Source organism: Apteryx mantelli, chromosome Z, assembly GCF_036417845.1.
Source record: "Apteryx mantelli isolate bAptMan1 chromosome Z, bAptMan1.hap1, whole genome shotgun sequence".
Taxonomy (NCBI): domain Eukaryota; kingdom Metazoa; phylum Chordata; class Aves; order Apterygiformes; family Apterygidae; genus Apteryx; species Apteryx mantelli.
In genome coordinates, this window is record NC_090020.1 from 75,626,012 (window position 1) to 75,644,008 (window position 17,997).

The 17,997-nt window shown below is 57.9% G+C and overlaps 2 protein-coding genes across 4 annotated transcripts in view; one reads left to right on the forward strand and one right to left on the reverse strand.

The window, feature by feature from the left end:
* The window catches only part of TLN1 (talin 1), a 62,699-nt gene extending 54,575 nt beyond the window's left edge, over positions 1 to 8,124 (reverse strand). The window contains exon 1 of the mRNA XM_067316352.1: positions 8,046 to 8,124. The gene's annotated coding sequence lies outside the window, so the exon portion shown is untranslated. The remainder of the gene's footprint in view (positions 1 to 8,045) is intronic.
* A 273-nt stretch (positions 8,125 to 8,397) lies between these two features.
* CREB3 (cAMP responsive element binding protein 3) lies at positions 8,398 to 14,722 on the forward strand. 3 transcript variants are annotated; one of them, XM_067315719.1, is made up of 10 exons: positions 8,398 to 8,477; positions 9,763 to 9,900; positions 9,983 to 10,259; positions 10,487 to 10,599; positions 10,789 to 10,881; positions 11,655 to 11,761; positions 12,304 to 12,372; positions 12,516 to 12,600; positions 12,746 to 12,827; positions 13,269 to 14,722. In XM_067315719.1, the coding sequence occupies exons 2-10, from the start codon at positions 9,763 to 9,765 to the stop codon at positions 13,640 to 13,642; spliced, it is 1,338 nt and encodes a 445-aa protein (XP_067171820.1). In that variant the 5' UTR covers positions 8,398 to 8,477; the 3' UTR covers positions 13,643 to 14,722. The 3 variants fall into 3 exon arrangements, with proteins under 3 accessions (XP_067171820.1, XP_067171821.1, XP_013816550.2); XM_067315720.1 differs by having other exon boundaries at positions 8,407 to 8,477; positions 9,639 to 9,900; XM_013961096.2 differs by lacking the exon at positions 8,398 to 8,477 and adding an exon at positions 8,834 to 8,972.
* Positions 14,723 to 17,997: the final 3,275 nt, after the last annotated feature.

Consider the following 17,997-nt stretch of genomic DNA (forward strand, 5'->3'; position numbering starts at 1 on the left):
TAGCCCTGCGCGCGAGGCTGGGCATTTCAGCTGGCTGACCTGGGCACAGCCATCCCTGCTTGGAAGGTCCGTTCTGTTCAATATGTTTGGTTTTTCTTTTCAATTTACGAGAAGACAAAGCAACTAGAAATCACATTTCTATTCCTGACCATCCTATGCCAATCACTGTTACACACAAGCTTCCTCTGGTGCAAAATACCTGAAACACATCTGACAAAGCCAGGTTGCAAGCGTGAGAAAGGAAATCTCAGGCCATAGCTGCACAAATGCTATACCAGTAAGAAGCAGCTCTGCCTTCCTCCTTCTCTGGCTTGACACAAGCATTTGCCCAACAGCACGAGGAACCAGGTTAAAAAATTAACCCTGTAAAAAACAAGACCCTGTTCAGTGTGCAGCCTCACAAGCACCCTACGCCAGGGACAGCAGAAAAGCAGCTTCTCGGGGCTCAGAGTGCTCAGGGGGCTCTGGCCTGACTGCAGGCGTCCTCCATTACGAGACTAACATTAACAAAGCTACAGAAAATATTGGAAATATCGGTGACTCAGCCAGACGTTGATCTGAAGGCTGAGCCGCCAGCCCCACGCCGACGGCTGAGCCCGAACGCTGCCTGGCTGATTCATCCCACTTCCTCTTTCTCAGCCACGCAGCTGGTCATCGACCTGGATTCGTACGGCGGGAAGGTTTCTCCCAGCCGGGGCGAGCACCGCCGGCGCAGCAAGGGATGTGCTCGCGCCCAGACGCAGGGACGGGCCGAGGAGGAGCGCAGCAGCCAGGAGACAGGCAGCGCCCCAGGTGAAGCTCCGAGCTGCGCCGTCGCCCCTGCCCGCGTCGCCGTGCCCAGCCCCACGCTCGCGAGCGCTGCTCAGCACGGCTGCAGCAGGGAGCCCGTGCTTTGCTGACGGGCTCGCATTCCAGCGGCTGCCCTGGTGTTATTTGTGGTTGGAACGAGAGACGTAAGGGAGACGGATAATGACCGGCCTCCTCGAGAGAAGCCGCTTCCCAAGCAAAGGCAAGGAAGCGGAGCCCCCCAGCAGCTGCTTCCCAGCTTCCTTCCTGATGACCACGCTCTGCGGCTCAGGGTGGTCGTGCTGATGGGAAGAGAGGAGCATCCTCCGGTCCCCGCAGAGATGCAATAGGAGGGGCAGCGCCGGTCCACACGGAGCAGCCAGAACATGGGAAACAAACACAGGACGGAGACCAGCGCCAGGGTGGGCTGTGTGGGGAGGAGCAACAGGGCGAGCAGGGATCCTGAGCAGTCCTGTGGTTATGACACCTCCGCTGCAGCCTTCAGAGGGGGGAGCTCCAGTTTCCCATGACAGTGGTTGTTCCATGAAACCAACCTCCAGCTGTCCGAAAATTCATCCGCATTAAGTTAGAGCAGCCTTAGCCATTAACTGCTGGGGTTTGCTATACATCCCCAGGCCTATCTAGTGTTGTTCGGCATCCTCCCCCCATGGAACAGCCCAGGGAACTCCAAGCAGGAAGCAAAAGCTCCTTCTCCCACTTCTCCAGAGCGTGGATAACCAAACTGTAGCATCCATAGGGCGACCCACAACAAGGCAAACGCGCAGAACAAAAAGGCAAACAGCACAGGGCGCCTGCACAGCAAGCGCGTCGCCTCCTGCCGCCACGGCGCTGTGCTCCCAGCTCCGCTGGCCACGGGCTCTTCCAGGGGTAGCTTTGGCCACGTCCTTAGTGAACCGGTCCTCCAGCACAGTGTCCCGAAAGTGCCTCGCAGGGGTAACAGGAGCTCGCTCAGGCTCCAGAGGCCATCAGAGGCCCTAATCCTGGCATCCACATTGCACGGGCCATTTCACCCAGCCGCCTTTGAATCCCTAGGGGTGAACAGACATCGCTTGGGAACCCTCCATCCGGGAGGCAGGATGAAGGCATTAAGTTCTAGGAAGGTCGCCCTACTGGCTCGTGTTCTCCACACCCCTTTAAAGGTGTTTTACTCGTATCTGAGGGAGTGCTTTTTCCTCTTTTGGCCATTAGTTCTGCCTCTGCTGGAACAGCAAAACAGAACTGCCCAAAGAAGCCTTCAGCTTTCCTACGCGCAACCAACCCAAACTCTCAGAAATGCAACAGCCTGTCTTCCCCCCTCTTCTCTCCATCCCTGGACATACAGAAACAGCCCAGGGTGAGGCAGGGGCAGCACGGGCTCTGAGTACCAGAGCACCCTGTGAGAGCCTAGGAGATCACTGGGCTCTACGCTTGTAGCCATATATGCGCTGTACACTGGGAAAAGGAGACACGGCTGACACAATTCCCTTAACAGCAAGCTGCAGATAAAATATTCAGAGCTTAGCAACAGTAAGTGTCCTGGGTGATGCCTGCCAGAGGCCAGCTTGGGCTACTTGCCATTTCAAAACCTGCTTTTATCTTCCATCCTCCGTTATGAAGTCAGCGCTGGGTCACAGCGGATACTATACAATCGTAGCCCTTGGCAGGGATTGCACAAGGCCACATTATTCACCTACTGTGAAGCAACACACACAGCCAGCGAGGAAACCAGGAAAACAAAAGAAGAGCTTTGCCACATTGCTGACCTCTGCTCAGGTAGCCTGTGGCTATCAGAGCCGTCTCCTTACCTTGCGCAGAGGCTGACACCTAAAGAAGTGGGTAGGACCAAGTCATGGGGCTGGGCTAACATTTCTCCAGCTAAGTCACCAGATTTCAACTCCAAAAAGGAGAGGGCTGCACACCCTTGTACATTACAAGTCCCTACTCCAGTAACATACGATCCAATGGATCCTCTGATTCCTGTCCCCTGGTCCTCAAGCAACTGCCAGGACATGTCATTTAAGGAGCTGGGCCTGCACGGGATGGACCCAACTCTCTCAGACAGTATTCAGCCCCCTGGACTCAAGCACACATCAAGGCCCAGCTCCACCGACCAGAAGGAGGTTGAGGCTTCAGAGCACACGTCCCCACGCAGCATCCCTGGGCAGCTGTGCTGAGGTTCCTGCCAGGAAACAGCCCAGGCAGGAATGAGGGGCTGCCCAGGGAAACAACCGTTCAGCGGTTGCAAAGATGCCCAGCAAAACAGGCAGGTACAGCAGCCAACGTGACCTAGAGGACCAGGAGAACAATTCCCTCTGCTAAGGGATGAGGAGGTGCATAACTACGGAGGAGACGAGTGCAAACTGTACAAACCCACCTTCCTCACTTCATCACGTATGACAAACTAGCAGCCCACAGGCCATGTTAGGAGGAGCTGCTAATTTACCACTCAGTGGTTTTCACCTCATGGTCTGTGGACTACTTTAAAGGGATTCACGAAGGGTAACCAAAAAGGAAAAAAAAAAAGTCTAATGCCAGTAAACTTAAATCTAATACTCAAGGGTCCATGCCTTTGTTGGCACAAGTTTTAGATGGCTGCCAGTGAAGCGAGGCTGAAATCTGCTGCTCGAAAGGAATCTGTTCCCTCTCCTGCTTCATCTCTCACCCTCCTGGGTTTTTCAGACCCTTTATCAGGAAACCAGCAGATTCCAGCAATGTTAAAGATCCCAAAAATATGTCCCCTCCCCTTCTCAGCAGTGACATGAAGGGAGAGAGGAGAAAGGAGTAAACAATTATTGCTACCAAATATGGATCTAACAGCCAGCGATGAAGCCACAGCCTAAGCATTTAAACATCCTGCCGGCAGATTCAAAGGGCCAAGGACCCGTCCTTCAGGAGAGGCAGCCTGGCGGCAGGGAGCTCCACGGCTTCGGCACTAAGGCTCAGGGCAGGAGACAGCACAGGGAAACGACACAGCAAAGCAGGGCTGGGCAGGGAACAAGGAGTCATCGCAGACAGTGCAGAAGATGAGGCAGCCTTTCCCTTGCCTCATTAATTTGCTCCACCCGGGGCATGGTGGGAAGCTCCCCAGCACCTCACACCACAACACGGCCTTCTCCAGAAGAAGCCCCCTCCTTCGCAGCTGCTCCGGCTCAGCTCTAGGGACATTACCAGCACAGAACGAGGAATGGGTGCAGCACACAGGAACCCGCCTCGCATTTCCCCTTTTGGGGTTTAGCTCCTGACGCTGCTCACAGCTGCAACGCTCCCTCCCCCAGTACCGCTTTGACCGGAGCACCCATTTCAGCCCGCAGACATGCAGCAGTGCCCCAGGCAGCACGGGAGAAGCTCCAGGACGGATGGGAGCTATGCATCCCACCCCAGCACCCTCTCCTGGGGGCACAATCAGCCTTTTGTCCCGGGATCAGCAGTCCAACCGCCCACGTGAGACCAGCTGCAGAAGCAGGAGCTCTCAGGGGTGACCAGTGACCTCCTTTGGCTCTGAAGCAGCCAGGACACATGGCTGTGAGGAGAACGTCCTCAGGCTTCTCCGTTCAACAACAAGTTATAGGGTAAAATCCAGGGATGCAGCCTTATCCCAGCATTGTAGAGCTCACCTATACGTCCTGGGCTCGGAGAGGCAGAATTCCAGTTTGGATTTCCCCCTTCCCATCAGCAAACCTCTTAAATAGCCAGGCAAGGGGAGGGGGGAGGAAAACTGCCGGAGACACCCTTCCCACTTCCCCTCAGCTCTCGGTTGCTATACGTCAAGCAGGGCGGACAGGAAGAGAAGAGGCGCTTAGGCAACACAGGGCCCCGAAACGAAAAGGCAAGCTTTGTAGCTCAGATGCCAGGGTAACGCTGCTGCTCCCCACCAGACCCGAAACAAACTGATCGGCCCTGGGGCCTGACTCCACACCAGTACAGCAGCTGCTCCTCTTTCACGAGCTGCTGCTCTGGACGTCTTGTTAACATGGCCTATAGCTGTGTAGTTGTCAAATGCTGCTTTCGTATACACAATTTAAAGCCTGCTCTAAAAGGGGCCGCTTCTCCCTCCCTCACAGGCGCCCAGCCCAGCTGAGCCCCGTGGAAGCACTCCAAATGGGGAGGGGGGCAACGATAACCCCATCTATAAATACCTCCAGACAGAGCAGCGTACGAGCTGGGAACTTCCTCTCCTGCTGAGCGGGGCAGCTATAATTGGCTCCGAACAGCAGAGCTTGTCAGACTTCACGAAAAGGAAGTGCCAGGGGCACTTCCAAACCGCAGGGCCCGTCCTGCTGGAGCCTGCTCCCTGGAGGGCCCTGCCCGCCCCAGCCCGGCTCCCGGACTGCGGGCCAGGGCCAGGAGCCCGTACTGAAGAAAGGGGCATTGAACCCGCGCAAGGCCTCTGGCCGGATAATTATAGCAGGCTAAGTTGCCGCCCCGGTACCAGACGAGACGCAAGGGTATTTGCATCCCAGCACCTCTCACCGCCCGCTCCCTAGAGAGCCCCGGAGGGCACCCTGGGCGCAGTCGCCCCCAGGGCAAGGCACTTCCCTTTTCGGCTCACAGAACCCGACGACTGCTAAGCCAAGTCACATCCCAGATGCAGCAGCCGCCAGGCAGGAGCAGGCCGGCAGCCCAGGCCGCTGCAGCCAGGACAAATCTCCAAGAGGAGCAATCGCCTTTACACCCCCCCCCGGTGATAGCCACCGGGAGCCTCTTCCCCAGACCCGCAGCTGGGGGCCGTTTTCGGCACCCCTGAGCTCCTACCGCTCTCCGTATCCTACCACGTGCCCGCACACACAGGGCTGCTCGTTAACAGGTCACTCTGTCAGATGGGAGGAACATTAACTGCCCCCCTCCTCCGCTATCTCCCTTTAGTTTCATACTTATCATGGGTTTAGACTGAGCCTATCTTAAGGTTTCCCAGAAAGGCCTTTTCTATCTCAGAAACTGCCTCTGCTGTTTTCAGTTGCTGCCCCTTCTCTTCCACAGGTTTTCAATCATATATTCCCATTTTTCTTCTACTGGACCCCTCTGCTACGTAAGTTTGCCAAGGTGCATCCTACTCACCTCTGCGTGGGCCACACTGAACAGACACCATGAACACCAGTCGGGGCATTCACCAAAGTGGCAATATCCTATTCGCACGCTCTGATTCACCTCAGGGCACTGGGAGTGAGACTAGTTTGACTCACCTTCACCATTTTCCCCCCAAGGGACGACTATAGTACTGCTAAGTTTTATCTGCTCAGCACAACCCCCTCCACGAGCCCCTTGCTTTAACTGGAATGAGTCAGGCTTAGCTCCTTACGCGGATGCCTTTGAACCGATCCCATATGGGCTACAGCAGGGCAGCTGCTGACTCAGAAATCCAAAAAACACAAAGCTGTGGTGGAGAAGCCTGCCCGTCCTCAAGTGCCCATTTTCCCCAACAGATGTGAATCCAGCAAGCTTCAGCTTGAAGAGCAGTGCTGCTACGCTGATACTTCAAAAAGCTAGAACTTGCGCTTGTGCACTTCCCCACGGCTCGTCACGGCATCAAACCTTTTCCTCTCGTTTCCAGCATGCCCAGGAAGTAGCAGGAAAGGAGAGGGCCAACATGGAAGATGTCAGTGACAACAACTCATTTTCAGCTGGGCTTTAAATCAGTCTTCTCGGGCCACGTGACCACTAATTTCAATCCAAGACATGCAGCCTCCAGGGACACAAATGTGGCTTCCCTACTGGGTGCAGCTATTTTCAGGCAGAACTAACAGGATGTGGCCAGGATTAACCAGATAAGTCCAGTCTGCAACCATGACTAAGAGACAACGGTGCACACCGCTTGCCCTGGCTGAGGTCAGGCGACAAGGCTGAAGCCAGCAGCCAAGGTGGACCCCCCACCGGCCCCGCTATAGCAGGGACGGTGAGCAAGGAGTGCAGGCGAGACACCACTGCTGCTGTTTTGGACAGGGATAGGGCAAAAAAAGCACTTCTTGCACCACCTCATCTCCCGTTCATGGAGATTCAATGAAGGCAGTCCTAAACCTGGCACATGGTGTCCCTGTAGGTGCAGGGTTTGCAACCCCAGTCCTGCCCCAGCCCCACGTCTACAGAGCGGAGAGGGACAACCACTGCCATGCAAAAGGCTGCTGGCTCCCGCAAGAGCGCGGCAGCGACTCCGCTCCGGGCGGCACAAAACCAGCCTAAGCGACCGCGTCCCCGCTCACCGTGATGTGACGGCACACTGCGGGTCACCGCAGCTCTGCCTGGGCTACTCCAGCAGCAGCAGCTCTTTAGCAACAGGTTCGCACGTCTGCCCTTGAGCTCCCACGCAGGAGTGACACCAAACACCGGCAGTATCCGACCTGCCATCCACGGGGAACACCTGGCACCTGCTGAAGACCCTCAGTCTGCTGTTTAGAGTCACTCCCAAACTCGAGACCCTGCACGTGCCATAAGGTCACAGCTAAACGTTTGGAGCTGTAGCACACCCGAAAACCACCTTAAGGCAAATTAGGCTATGCATTTGACTGTGGGCCAGCCCCCCTGGAGCACGCGGGAAACCGCGGCGGTTATCTTAACTTCTCACACCATCTCCAGGCCTCGCGCCGGGCGCAGACAGACCAGGCCGATCTCCAGAGCGCTGCAGGAAGGCACTGTGCAGCGCTGCAGGAAGGCACTGCGCGGCCCCGCCGGACGGCTCGCGACGCTCCCCTCGGCGGGCAGCGCTGCGGGCCCTTGGGCAGCGCTCCTCGCTGCCAGCCAGAAGGTCCTTCGCGCCCCGGGGACGTCGCCAGCAGCGCCAGCGGCCACGGCGGCGGCCTCCGCGACGGCACTCGCGCGTCCGGGGGCAGCGCGCGGAGGGCGAAGCAGGGAGCGGGCGGCGGGCGAAGCAGGGAGCGGGCGGCTCTCCCTCGCTCATCTGCTCCCGCGTCAAGGGACCGACGTGCTGCCGCAGCCTGGACCCGCCAGGGCAGGGGGCACCCGCCGCCCCGGGCCTGCACCGGGCACCGGCAGGGCTCCGGGATGGGTATGGAGGGTGCCTGGCGCCAGTCACCGCGGCCCTGCCCGCGGGGACCCCCCTTTCTGGCAGCCCCCAGTAACCGGGGCCCTGCCCCGGACCCCCCGGTAACCCAGGCCTTATCCCGGAGGTGACCCCGGAAACCGCGGCCCTGCCTGCGGGTGACCCAGCGCCCCCCCGGTAAGCGGGCCCCGGGCCCTGCCCCCTGCCCCCGGCCCCGCCCGCAGCCCGGCGGGGCGCTGCCGGCGGAGCAAGCGCCCCCGCCGCGTACCTGTGCGCCGGCAGGAGCTGCGCGCCGGGACGGCCGGGACCGCCGAGCCTCTGCGGCGGCGGCAGCGGCGGCGGCACCGCCCGCTTCCCGCCCCGCCCCGCCCGCGCATGCGCGCTCCGCCCCGCCCCTGCCGGCGCCGCGCCGCGCCGCGCGGTTCTGGCCCTGCCCCCCGCCCGGTGTCTGCAGGGCTCCTCGCGCCCGGCCCGGCCCCTCCCGCTCGCGCCGCCGCCGCGCGCCCCTCCCGGGCTGTCCGCCCTCGCCCCCGCCCCCGCCGCGCGCGCGCGCGCGCCGGCGGCCAATGGGAGCCCGCTGCTCCGCCACCTCCCCCGCGGGCAGGGCGGCACCGCGCCGCGCGCGCGGCCTGCTGGGAGGGCGCTGACGTCACTCCTGGTGCGTTGGAAGCGGCGCTGCCGGACGGCGTCGCGCGCCGAGGTAAGGGGCTGGGGGGGCCCAGGCGTCCGGGGCCGCCGCCCCGCCCCGCCCCGCTCGGAGCCGGGGGGGACTTAGGTGTCTGTCCCCCCTCCCTTCAGAGCGAGCCGGGGCCCAGGCGTCCGGGCAGCCCCGGGCCCCGCCCGCCCCCTGCGCCGCCGGGGCCCCGCGCGGCGGTGTAGAGCGCTGCGGGGGCCTGGGGCGGCAGCAGGCCCGGGCGCTGCGGCCTCGGGGCTTGCCGGGCTCCGCGCGGGCGGCTCGAGCCCCCGCAGCGCGCTGGGCGGCGTTCCTGCCGCACGGGCGGCTCTCTGAAGCCCGGGCGTTGGGGTGAAGGGGAGGGCGCCGCCCTAAAGGTCTGGCTTGGGGCTGCGCTGTCCAGCAAGCGTTCAGCGGCTGCCGAGCGCAGCCGCCCCTCGAGCGCGTTTGCAGAGCCGTGCCGTGTTTGTTCGCGGGCCAGCCTCACAGGCTGCGAGAGGTTTCTGGGCTTCCCTAAGCAAGGTGCGCAGGCAGATTCTGCCACGTACGAAGGTGTTCCTGTGACCTTTCCTTCCGCCTCGTTTGCTCTCTTCCTCCCCTTGCTGCCTGCCCGGAGCTGCGTGTTCAGTGTGTGCTTCCTAGCTGGAAGGCCCTGTGTCCGTGGAAACAATGGGCCCCAGCATTGCTTGGACTCTGCCCTGCTCCCCCTTCCTTTTGTTGCTCCATTTCCTGCTTGTTTCGCTCAGTAAGCAGTGCAGTCTGGCACGGCTGCCCCACGCATCAGCTTCCTGCTTCCTGGCAGCTGGTGCAACAGCCATGTGTCTGCAGTCTGCACTGGCCTTTTTCCCCCTCCCCCAAGCTGTGACACCTGTCAGCTAGATCTGAAAGCTTAATGGTGCCAGTGGGAACGCTGGCCTGGCCAGCTGCAGGTCAGTGGTACAGCACCTTCAGGCTTCAGTGAAATGGTGGAATCTGTTTACCTTGTATGCTCTCAGCAGGAGAAAGTCTGGGGCCCTTCCACTTTCCCTCATCTTCCAGCAGCTTTGCCCTCTGGGTGGAGCCTCACCCTGATGGCCTGCTCCCACTAGGTTGGCAGGAAAGGCGATGCAGGGTGACCACAAGTGGTGGTAATAGCCTTGCTGGGACAGCAGTCATGGACTGACCTCTTGCATGGTGTTATTTCTGCAGGGTGCTGACCGCTGCTCCCATTGCATGGGGAGACTTTGTACTTCAGCACAGGGACTGAGTGACATCCCAGAGGAGCACTGGTATTTCCCCTGAGGCCTGTGGTCATTTTGGTTGTCTTGTTCAGATGTCGTGCCCGGAGGAATCAGCTGCCTTGGCAGATGAGGACCTGCTTGACTTTCTCCTGAAGGACAGTATTCCCGGCACTGAAATCCCAGGAGAGGAGAGCAGCCTGCTGGAAGACTGGGGCCTGCCAGAGCCTGAGGTGAGTTGCTCTGGAGGAATTGCTGGTGGGTTGTGGTCCAGGAGGTTTGGCTCCCTGCTTAGTGGAAGCTTTTTCTCTGCAGCTTCTGAACAACAAGGAGATGGATGACTTCATCAGCTCACTGCTGAGCCCCTTTGTAGACGAACCGGGCACACTGCAGGGTTACTCACCTGCTGACAGTGACAGTGGCATTTCTGAGGACCAGAATTTGTCCCATAGCCCTGGCAGTGACTTTGCCAGCAGCCCTCGGAGCTCAGACATTGTGCAGTTTGATCACAATTACTCCCTTCATCAGGATGGGCCTGTGCTGGAAAGCGTGAGGTCTGAGGTGGCAGAAGGAGATGTTTCCATTGACCTTGGTAAGTGGGGGTCTATCTGTTCTAGCAACACGCAGTGTTGTGCCTAGCAGAAAAACAGTCCAACGTAGGGTTTTCTTGTGTGGGAACCAGGCAGCAATGGATAGAGCCAACTTGGTGGTTCTCTGTGGCTGTACAGTTGTGATCTCATGCTGCTCAAAGTTGGCTGGCCAGGTGTGTTTGTGCTGCCTCATGGAGGCCTGGAGCTTGACTCTCTTCTCTTTCCCTAGAGACATGGACAGGTTTAGAAAGCCCAACTGAGACACTGGAACAGAACTCCAGTTTTCCTGTTGCTGTCGCTGTGGATGCTGGACCCCAGTATGTGCCTGGAGCCACCATGCAGGTACTGACTCCCTAAGGCATAGAGGTGCATTCTCCCCTTCTCTCCTGGCTGGGTTGCTGTGGGGGGCACCTCTGAGGAAAGCGTGATGCTGCTTTGGGAGAGCTGATCCTGGTTCTGCATGCCTTCTCTGCCCTGGGCTGTACTCCCTTTACTTGGATTCTCAGCAGGCGTGTTTTGGCTGTCTTCTAGTTCGACTTCCCAGAGTTGATTCTGACAGAGGAGGAGAGGCAGCTCCTGGAGAAAGAAGGTGTTTCGTTACCAACCTGTCTGCCACTGACCAAAGTGAGTCCTTGCTACAGCCAGTGACTCCCAAACTGACTCAGAGTACATGAACACTTTAACCAGAGTAGGGATTTAAAATGCAGCACAGTGCTTTGCTGAGAGCATTAGCCCCCAGGTGCTGAGTTCAGGGCACTGTCTTCTGGCAGGCCAGGGAAGATGGATCCCTTCGAGGGCCAGGGGGATCCACATGCAAAGCAGTCTCTGGTTTTTTAGTCAGGTAGATGCAGAGCAGCCATCCCATTAGCTGTTGGGGGGTGATGCGGTTTCTTGTGGAGGGGGCTTCCTCTCTGCTGTGCAGGGACTGGAATGGTGTGGAAAGATCTGCACTACTATTGCTGCTCAGGCCATCTCCAGCAGTGTGAAATACCCTTTGGCTGTAGCCCTGGGCTGCCCGCAGGGATATGGAGAGCAGCAAGAAACCTGGCTGCTTTCAATCTCCCCATTTGTGACTGCTTGCAGGAGACAGTTGCGCTAGAACTGCCCTCAGCCTTTTTCCTCCTGCTTGTCTAATGGCTTGTGAGCTGTGTGCTTTTCATCTTGTTTGTGTGTGCCTCACTCTTTTGGCAGACCGGGAAACTGCTGGTCATATCAGCAGGCCAGAGTTTGCCTTCCAGCTAGTCCAGGTCATTCTGTGGTTTGGGGAAAGCAGAGGACAGAAGTACCTGGGTTGCTGCCTTTCTCGACAGGGATGAGCGCTGAGACATCCACAGGTTCTGTTAGGGCTGAATTGCCAGCACCCTGGGGTGGCTGCTCATCAGAGATGGCTCTTGCAGGCTGAAGAGCGGCTTCTGAAGAAAGTGCGACGGAAGATCCGGAACAAGCAGTCAGCCCAGGACAGTCGTCGCAGGAAGAAGATCTACGTGGATGGCCTGGAAAACAGGTACCTGCACGTGGCGGCAGTACTCTGCTCTGCCCAGGGTTGCAAGACCCCGGCAACAAAGTGAGGCTGACCCTATAGTTTGGGCAGCAGCTCTTCTCAGGAGGCTCCAAAGCTTGGAAACTGGTCTGCTGTGCTCTCTATCTTTGGAGATGGCCCAGGACTTGTTCAGTTTAAGCAGAGTGCTGGCTTGCCAGGGCCCACATGTTCTTCAGGTCGGACTAGTTTGCAATACAGCCTGGCGTCGCTGATCTGCAGGGCTGACTGGTGTGCTGTTAGGAGCAAGCATCATTATAGATTAGTGTGATGCTTCTCTGAGGGACAGATCAGGGCTCATCCCTCCCCAAACCTTGTGTGAGATGTCATTCTCTGGGCTTTGCACCACCTGGTGCCACGTAGACCCCAGGAGCATCTGCCCCAGAGAGCCACCCATAGAGTTGGTGGCTGATTTTCTGAGGAGGGACTCCAGTGAAGTTCCTGCTGTTGGCTAACAAATTAAAACCTCTCTGTTTCTCTCCCCTGTGCTGTTCATCTGTCCCGGGAAGGGTGGCAGCCTGCACAGCTCAGAACCACGAGCTCCAGAAGAAGGTGCAGCTGCTGCAGAAGCAGAACGTGTGAGTTCTCATTGTGGGACATGGCTGGAGATGTGGTGTGGAAGGCTATTCCTCTCCTCGGGATTGCGATCTGTCCCCGGCAGCAGAGGGGGAGGTTCTTGCTTCAGCTGCCGCATTAATCTGCGTTGCCTGGTTTCCTGCAGGTCGTTGCTTGAACAACTGCGGAAACTTCAGGCCCTGGTGAGGCAATCCACAACCAAAACTACCACAGCAAGCACCTGCATTATGGTGAGTGGCTTCAGCCCCAGTTTCTCTGAAGGAGTCTCTGTTGTCACCACAAGTTTGGGAGAGTGGTATTAATTGCAGCCGGTGATGCCTGTGCATGCCCTAAGGTCAGGAGGGCTTTGCTCATGGCCTCTTTCTCCCTTTCCAGGTCCTGGTTCTGTCCTTCTGCCTCATTCTCTCCCCCAGCCTCTATTCATTTGGGAGCAGAGGGCCACAGCCGGAGCTCAGAGGTGAGTGCCCTGGGGACTGAGGCATGGTTCCAGGTGAAGTGTCACCCTCCAGGGCAGAGCATTTCCTTCAGAGATGGCCTGAACTCTTGGGCACCAGCCCCTTGCCTGGGGGGAGCTTTTGGTTTGGCTTTACTGTCTTGCCCCAGCTCTGGACTCTTCCTCAGCCCCATTGCTGAGGCTTGCCTGGGGAGTAGGACCCTGGGCCAAGGGCAATACCAGAACCACACAGATCCTCTCCCTCTTGGAGCACGATCGGTGCTTGTGCCTGGTGGCTGTGCAGCACTGTTTCCTTGCCTCCCCTGGGAGGAGGCAGCCCTAGTTGAATGTCTTTTCTCCTCCTATGGGCTCTGCGGTGTCCTGTGCTCAGAACAGGACCGCAAGAGTTTGATGTGTCCTGCTCTCCAGGTGGGAATGACAAGGCTGGCTCTACCTCTCTTGCAGTGCTGTCACGGCAGATCCGTGAGTTCCCAAACCAGGTTTGGCAGGCAGCACCTGACGTGCAGGAGGAAGCTGTGCTGGAGAAGCTTAGTCCAGAGCCTGAAGACGCCTCACTGTTGGGCAGCCTCAATCAGTCACGGGAAGAGGGGCAGAGTCCACCCAAGCCTGATCCCAGATCCACTTTCAACAGCAACTCATCCTCTGACCCTCCAGTGGCAGGCAGCTCCGAGTTGAGTCCTCCCCAGCCCCAGGAGCAGCGCTCTGGGAGCGACGCTTTGCACTCAGCGGTGCCAGCAGCTTGGGAAGCCAAGAGGCAGGAGTGGGTGGAACGCACTGCCAGCGTTGTCATCCAGCAGCACCGTGTAGATGAGATGTGACCACCATCTCATCTTGCCTGTCAGGGTGGGGCTGTGCGCCCTGTCGAGAAGGGACAAGCAGAACTGTGTTAACAGATAATCTGTCAAAGCAAATGCTTTCAAATACTCTTCTGATAGCTGGCGGCTCAGAGGGTTCACTGGGGAGGAATCATTTTAGAGATGACCTGTTCGTACACTCTGCCCCATATATCCATAACAGGACCCTATCAGAGATGAGGTAGGAAACTTGGAGAACTTTGTTTCCTGCTATGGCTGTCGACATGGTCTGTAGCCCTCGGTGAGTGCCGTGGCTTGCTGGGGAAGGGCTGAGGCATGGAGGGTGAAGGCACTCAGGCGCCTGAGGGGCCTGATACCTGCTCTGCCTGGAGGCAGGTGGTGACAGGTGCCCCGTCTCACTTCTCCCCTCTTCAGATGGAGTTGAACAGGCTGAGTCCTGTACTTCTTACTGTGTGTGGCAGCCACAAGCATCCCTTTAACCCCACAGTGTTGTCTGATTTCTGGGTGTGAGATGGTGAGCTGGATGCTGACCTTCAGTGCCCTTAAAGGGAGTGGTCCTGCCATTGCAACAGGCCTTGCATTTCCCCCTGTTCCTGCTAGCTGTTGAGCCATGGGCACAGCTCTTGGTCTGACTAGAGAAGGTGGTGTGGAGTCCTTCCCCGGCTGTGCATGCTGTCTCCCGTCAAGCTTTTGGGGGCCAGTCTTTCATCTCCCACAAACCTGGGAGCAGGACTCCGGTGTCTCAGGGAGAAGAAGGAGCATGCCTTGTACCAGACTACCAAAGCAGGAGTAGTACTGAGCAGCAGAGCTGCTTGCTTTTCTGAAGGCTTTCTGTATGCAGGCCAGTTTCAAAGCTGTGTCCTCATGTACCTGAGCCCTGCTGTGCTGGCCAGTGAGGCAGTCAGCTGCCTGTGGTTGCTCTCTGCGAGGCTGAGCGGAAGCACTTTGAGCTGGGGACTAGTATCTTTCCTGGAGTGCAGCTTAGCAGTACCTGTGGAGCATCTCTTTGTCCTACATCAGTTCTAAGCTAGTGAAGACATTTCCATATTAATTATGTGTAAATAAAGCATGCCCTCTGCGCAACTGTGCTCTCTGTGGTCTTGTCACTCTGGGACTGAGCTGGGCAGCGGAGGTTAGGGGCTGCGCAAAGGGCTGGGAGCTTTGTGAAAGTATCTCCGAGTGTAGGAACCCCGCTTCTGCACCTAACAGGGGCTTGGGGAGCGGCCACCCTCCCCTTGTGGCCTAACAAATGGAGCAGTGACCTGGGCTGCAGGAGGACTGACATCTACTCCTGCTTTCGGTCTTCCGGGTGACCTCAGGAGAGCCCCTGGGAGCAGAAACTACCTTGTGTTCCCTTTGGTGCACTCTGTGCAGAGGGCTTGTTGGGACGCCATGCAAGATTACAGTGTGGTGCTGCTCTCTTTCCCCTCTTTCAGACTCCTGGATTGCTTTTGGAGATGAATTCACACTCTGAGCACCCAGAGCCCAAGCATGAAAGTCAGGAGGAGCCGTGGCAATGTGCCTGCTGCAATGTGCCGCGTGTAGCGAAGCTGTTAGTGCAGCGGAACTGAGCAGCTTCCCTTGTAGGAAACGAGAGGAGCCGATGTCTGCCTCCACCTCTGGTTTTGTAACCAAGGAACTGCACAATCGCAGGAAGCAGAGCAAAGACAGAGTGGTGTGACCAGACCCGTCCCCATGGTGGGTGTGGGAGGGCTGTGCCTGCTGGGCAGGCAGGTGATTGCTAAATCGGGGCTGGGTCGGGGCTGGTGTCTGGGGAACTGGGAAGCTGTGAGTCCTCGTGGTTCTTGCTGTTGCTGAACCCCATGGCTGAGCCCTTTGAAGCGGCACAGCCTCTGTCTTCCTAGTGAGCTCTCTACGTGTGCTGACTGCTCCCCGTCTTAGTTTGCCTCTCCTCAAACCACTGCTGGGCTGAATGCCCTCCCCTCCGAGGTAGGCTAGGGTCTACCCACTTTGTCCATCAATACCTGCAGTTCGGAGAGACGTGGGTCTGTGTGCCGTGTTCACACAAAGTTGCTCCGGGGACATACAAATGGGCCTGTTTCTTACCAGCTGCAGGCTGATGTGGTCTCTCCCAGTACTGGCTACCAGCAGGAAATCACAGAGTTTGCGTGAGCATAGCTCAGCCTCACCTGCTTGCTCTGGTTGGGGTTGAGAGCTGTGGGACGCTGCTTTTGTCCGGACCTGTGCTGCCACCCTTGGAGCCAGGAGGCTTGTCCCCACAGCCTGCCTTCCCACTGCAGCCCAAGAGTGCTCTGACTGTCTGTCCCACAGAAATGGACCCTCCACTGTGCCTGAGTGCTTCCCGGAGCAGACAAGCATGGCTGCTTGGCCCAGGCTGCAGGAGCAACCACTGGGTGCCAGGGCAGCTGGAAAAGCCTGTCTACCTGTCCCCACCAGTGCCCAGGTGGGCGGTCGGGTAGTGATGGAGAGCGACTGTGTTCGCCTGGCCTATTTCCGCATCTGCTCTGGTCCAGTTGCTTGTTGCTGGTATCACTGGCTCTCCAGAGCAGCTCCAGAGGCCTGGGACAACAGATCTTAAAGAGCTTTTTGAGGACATCTTGCGTTTTCCTCTCTGGACTGCCTAGGCCTCGCAAACGGTTGGAGTTAAGCCTTCCCTCGTATCCTCCCTTTCCAGAGCCACCAGATCTGTGGGTTGCTGGTTCAGATCTGTGGTCCCAAGAGCCGGTGGAAGCTGTTTTGCTTTCCTGACTGGGGCAAGCAATCACAGGCCACGCTGGTGTCTCCTTGCAGCCTGCTTTTCTCCAGGAAGGCAGGACTGGCAGAGACCTGGAGGCTGGCGCCCTCGGTGCGGGCAGTTACCATGCACAGCCCTCCGATCTGATATACTACTGGATCCCCAGGAAGCCTCTCAGCCCTGCGGGAGATTCAAAGGGCCACCGCGCTCACGCTGCTGAGCCTTGGCCCCGTGCTAGTCAATACCTGTACGAGTCATCAAAAATAAAACGGTGGAGTGGTGCCAGCAGCGCAGGGAGCAGGCACCGGAGCTGGTGTGTGGCCAGGAGCAACAGGGTCAGCCCTGCGCTCCAGAGCGGTCTCGACTGCTTGGCCAAATGTCAGGAAAAGATAGCTCTGGGAGAGTGGGCAGGGAGCCAGGAAAGCACACGGAGTGCCTCAGCAAAAGCATCTGAACACAAGCTCTTGGCACAAGGCACCAGCTGTGCCAGCCAGCACAGCCCTTCGGTGCAGGGATGCTGTGGTAGACAGCAGACTGAGAGGCTGGGATATCTCGGAGGCCAAGGCCAGCTCGGATACTGCACTTGGGATGGGTCTGCAGGAACAATTTGGGGGGATGATTGCTCTGCTGGTCTCGGTGCTGCTGTGGTGCTGCTATTTTTCATCAAAGCAACAGGAGGAGCCTGGTATTTATGTGATAACCCTCCTCCCTGCCGGAGACTGTTGATGACACCTTGTTTCCTTGAATGCTGCAAGGATCAGAGAGCAGGCGGCAGGTTTTCGCTGCAAGCCTGTTCCTCCAGGAAGCATTGCGCCCTGCCAGCTTCCTCCTGGCTGCACTGCAGGTCCCTCTCTGGCTGCCTGCGGCTGCCCACAGCCCACCCCGGCTGCCTGCTCCTGCCGTGTATGCGTGTGCTGTGCTGTGTGTGCACGTTGCACTGCGTGTGCGTTGGGCTTGCATCACAGCGCGCATCACTGGCTGCGGGTGCGTTGTGTGCTTTGTGTCCTGTGCGTGTGCACACGCTTCCTGCAAAGCCATGCTCTGCCATTGGCATTTGCACAAGCTCTCTCCAAAACCCCTGCGCTCTGGATGAGGCCAGCACAGGGCCTGGGCTTGGGTTCACCTCCCTGTTAGCTCTTTTAGTCCAGAACTTGACCCGCTTCCCACTGTATCCTGGATAAAAGGCAGTAGGTACCTACCTGAACACCCTGAGTTTTCACCCAACCCTTAGCATAATGGTACTGCCAATAATTTAATTTTGCCTTCAGTCAGAAGAGCAACAGCAAACCTGTCACTGTTGTCAGGTGTGTACCTTATCCCTGCTTGCAAAACCTGTACTGGCAGAGCGGGAACAGGAGGCTTTCAGGGCAAAATATTCTGCTCAGGCCTCCCTAAATCTGGCAGAGGCATTGCAAAATAGAAACCCTCTTCTCTGATGACTCTCTGTGTGTCGATAGTGCTGTTTTCTGTTCGTGGTAGCATCCGTTTTATGGAAAGCTATGAAAGTGCAAAATGAAATTTGTTTGTGAGGGCTGCAGAAGGCCTGGGCTGTGGGGGAGGTAAAACACCTTCGGCATGGCTTCGAAATCAGAAAGAGCGTTCCCTTGAGAGGCGGGTTTCAGTTAGCAGCAGAAGCGAGAAA

Bases quoted from the DNA above. Each gene is read 5' to 3' on its own strand.
- CREB3 (XM_067315719.1), top strand. From the start codon at position 9,763: ATGTCGTGCCCGGAGGAATCAGCTGCCTTGGCAGATGAGGACCTGCTT. The intron at 9,901-9,982 runs GTGAGTTGCTCT...TTTTCTCTGCAG, and splicing joins GGGGCCTGCCAGAGCCTGAG to CTTCTGAACAACAAGGAGAT. The intron at 10,600-10,788 runs GTACTGACTCCC...GCTGTCTTCTAG, and splicing joins TGCCTGGAGCCACCATGCAG to TTCGACTTCCCAGAGTTGAT.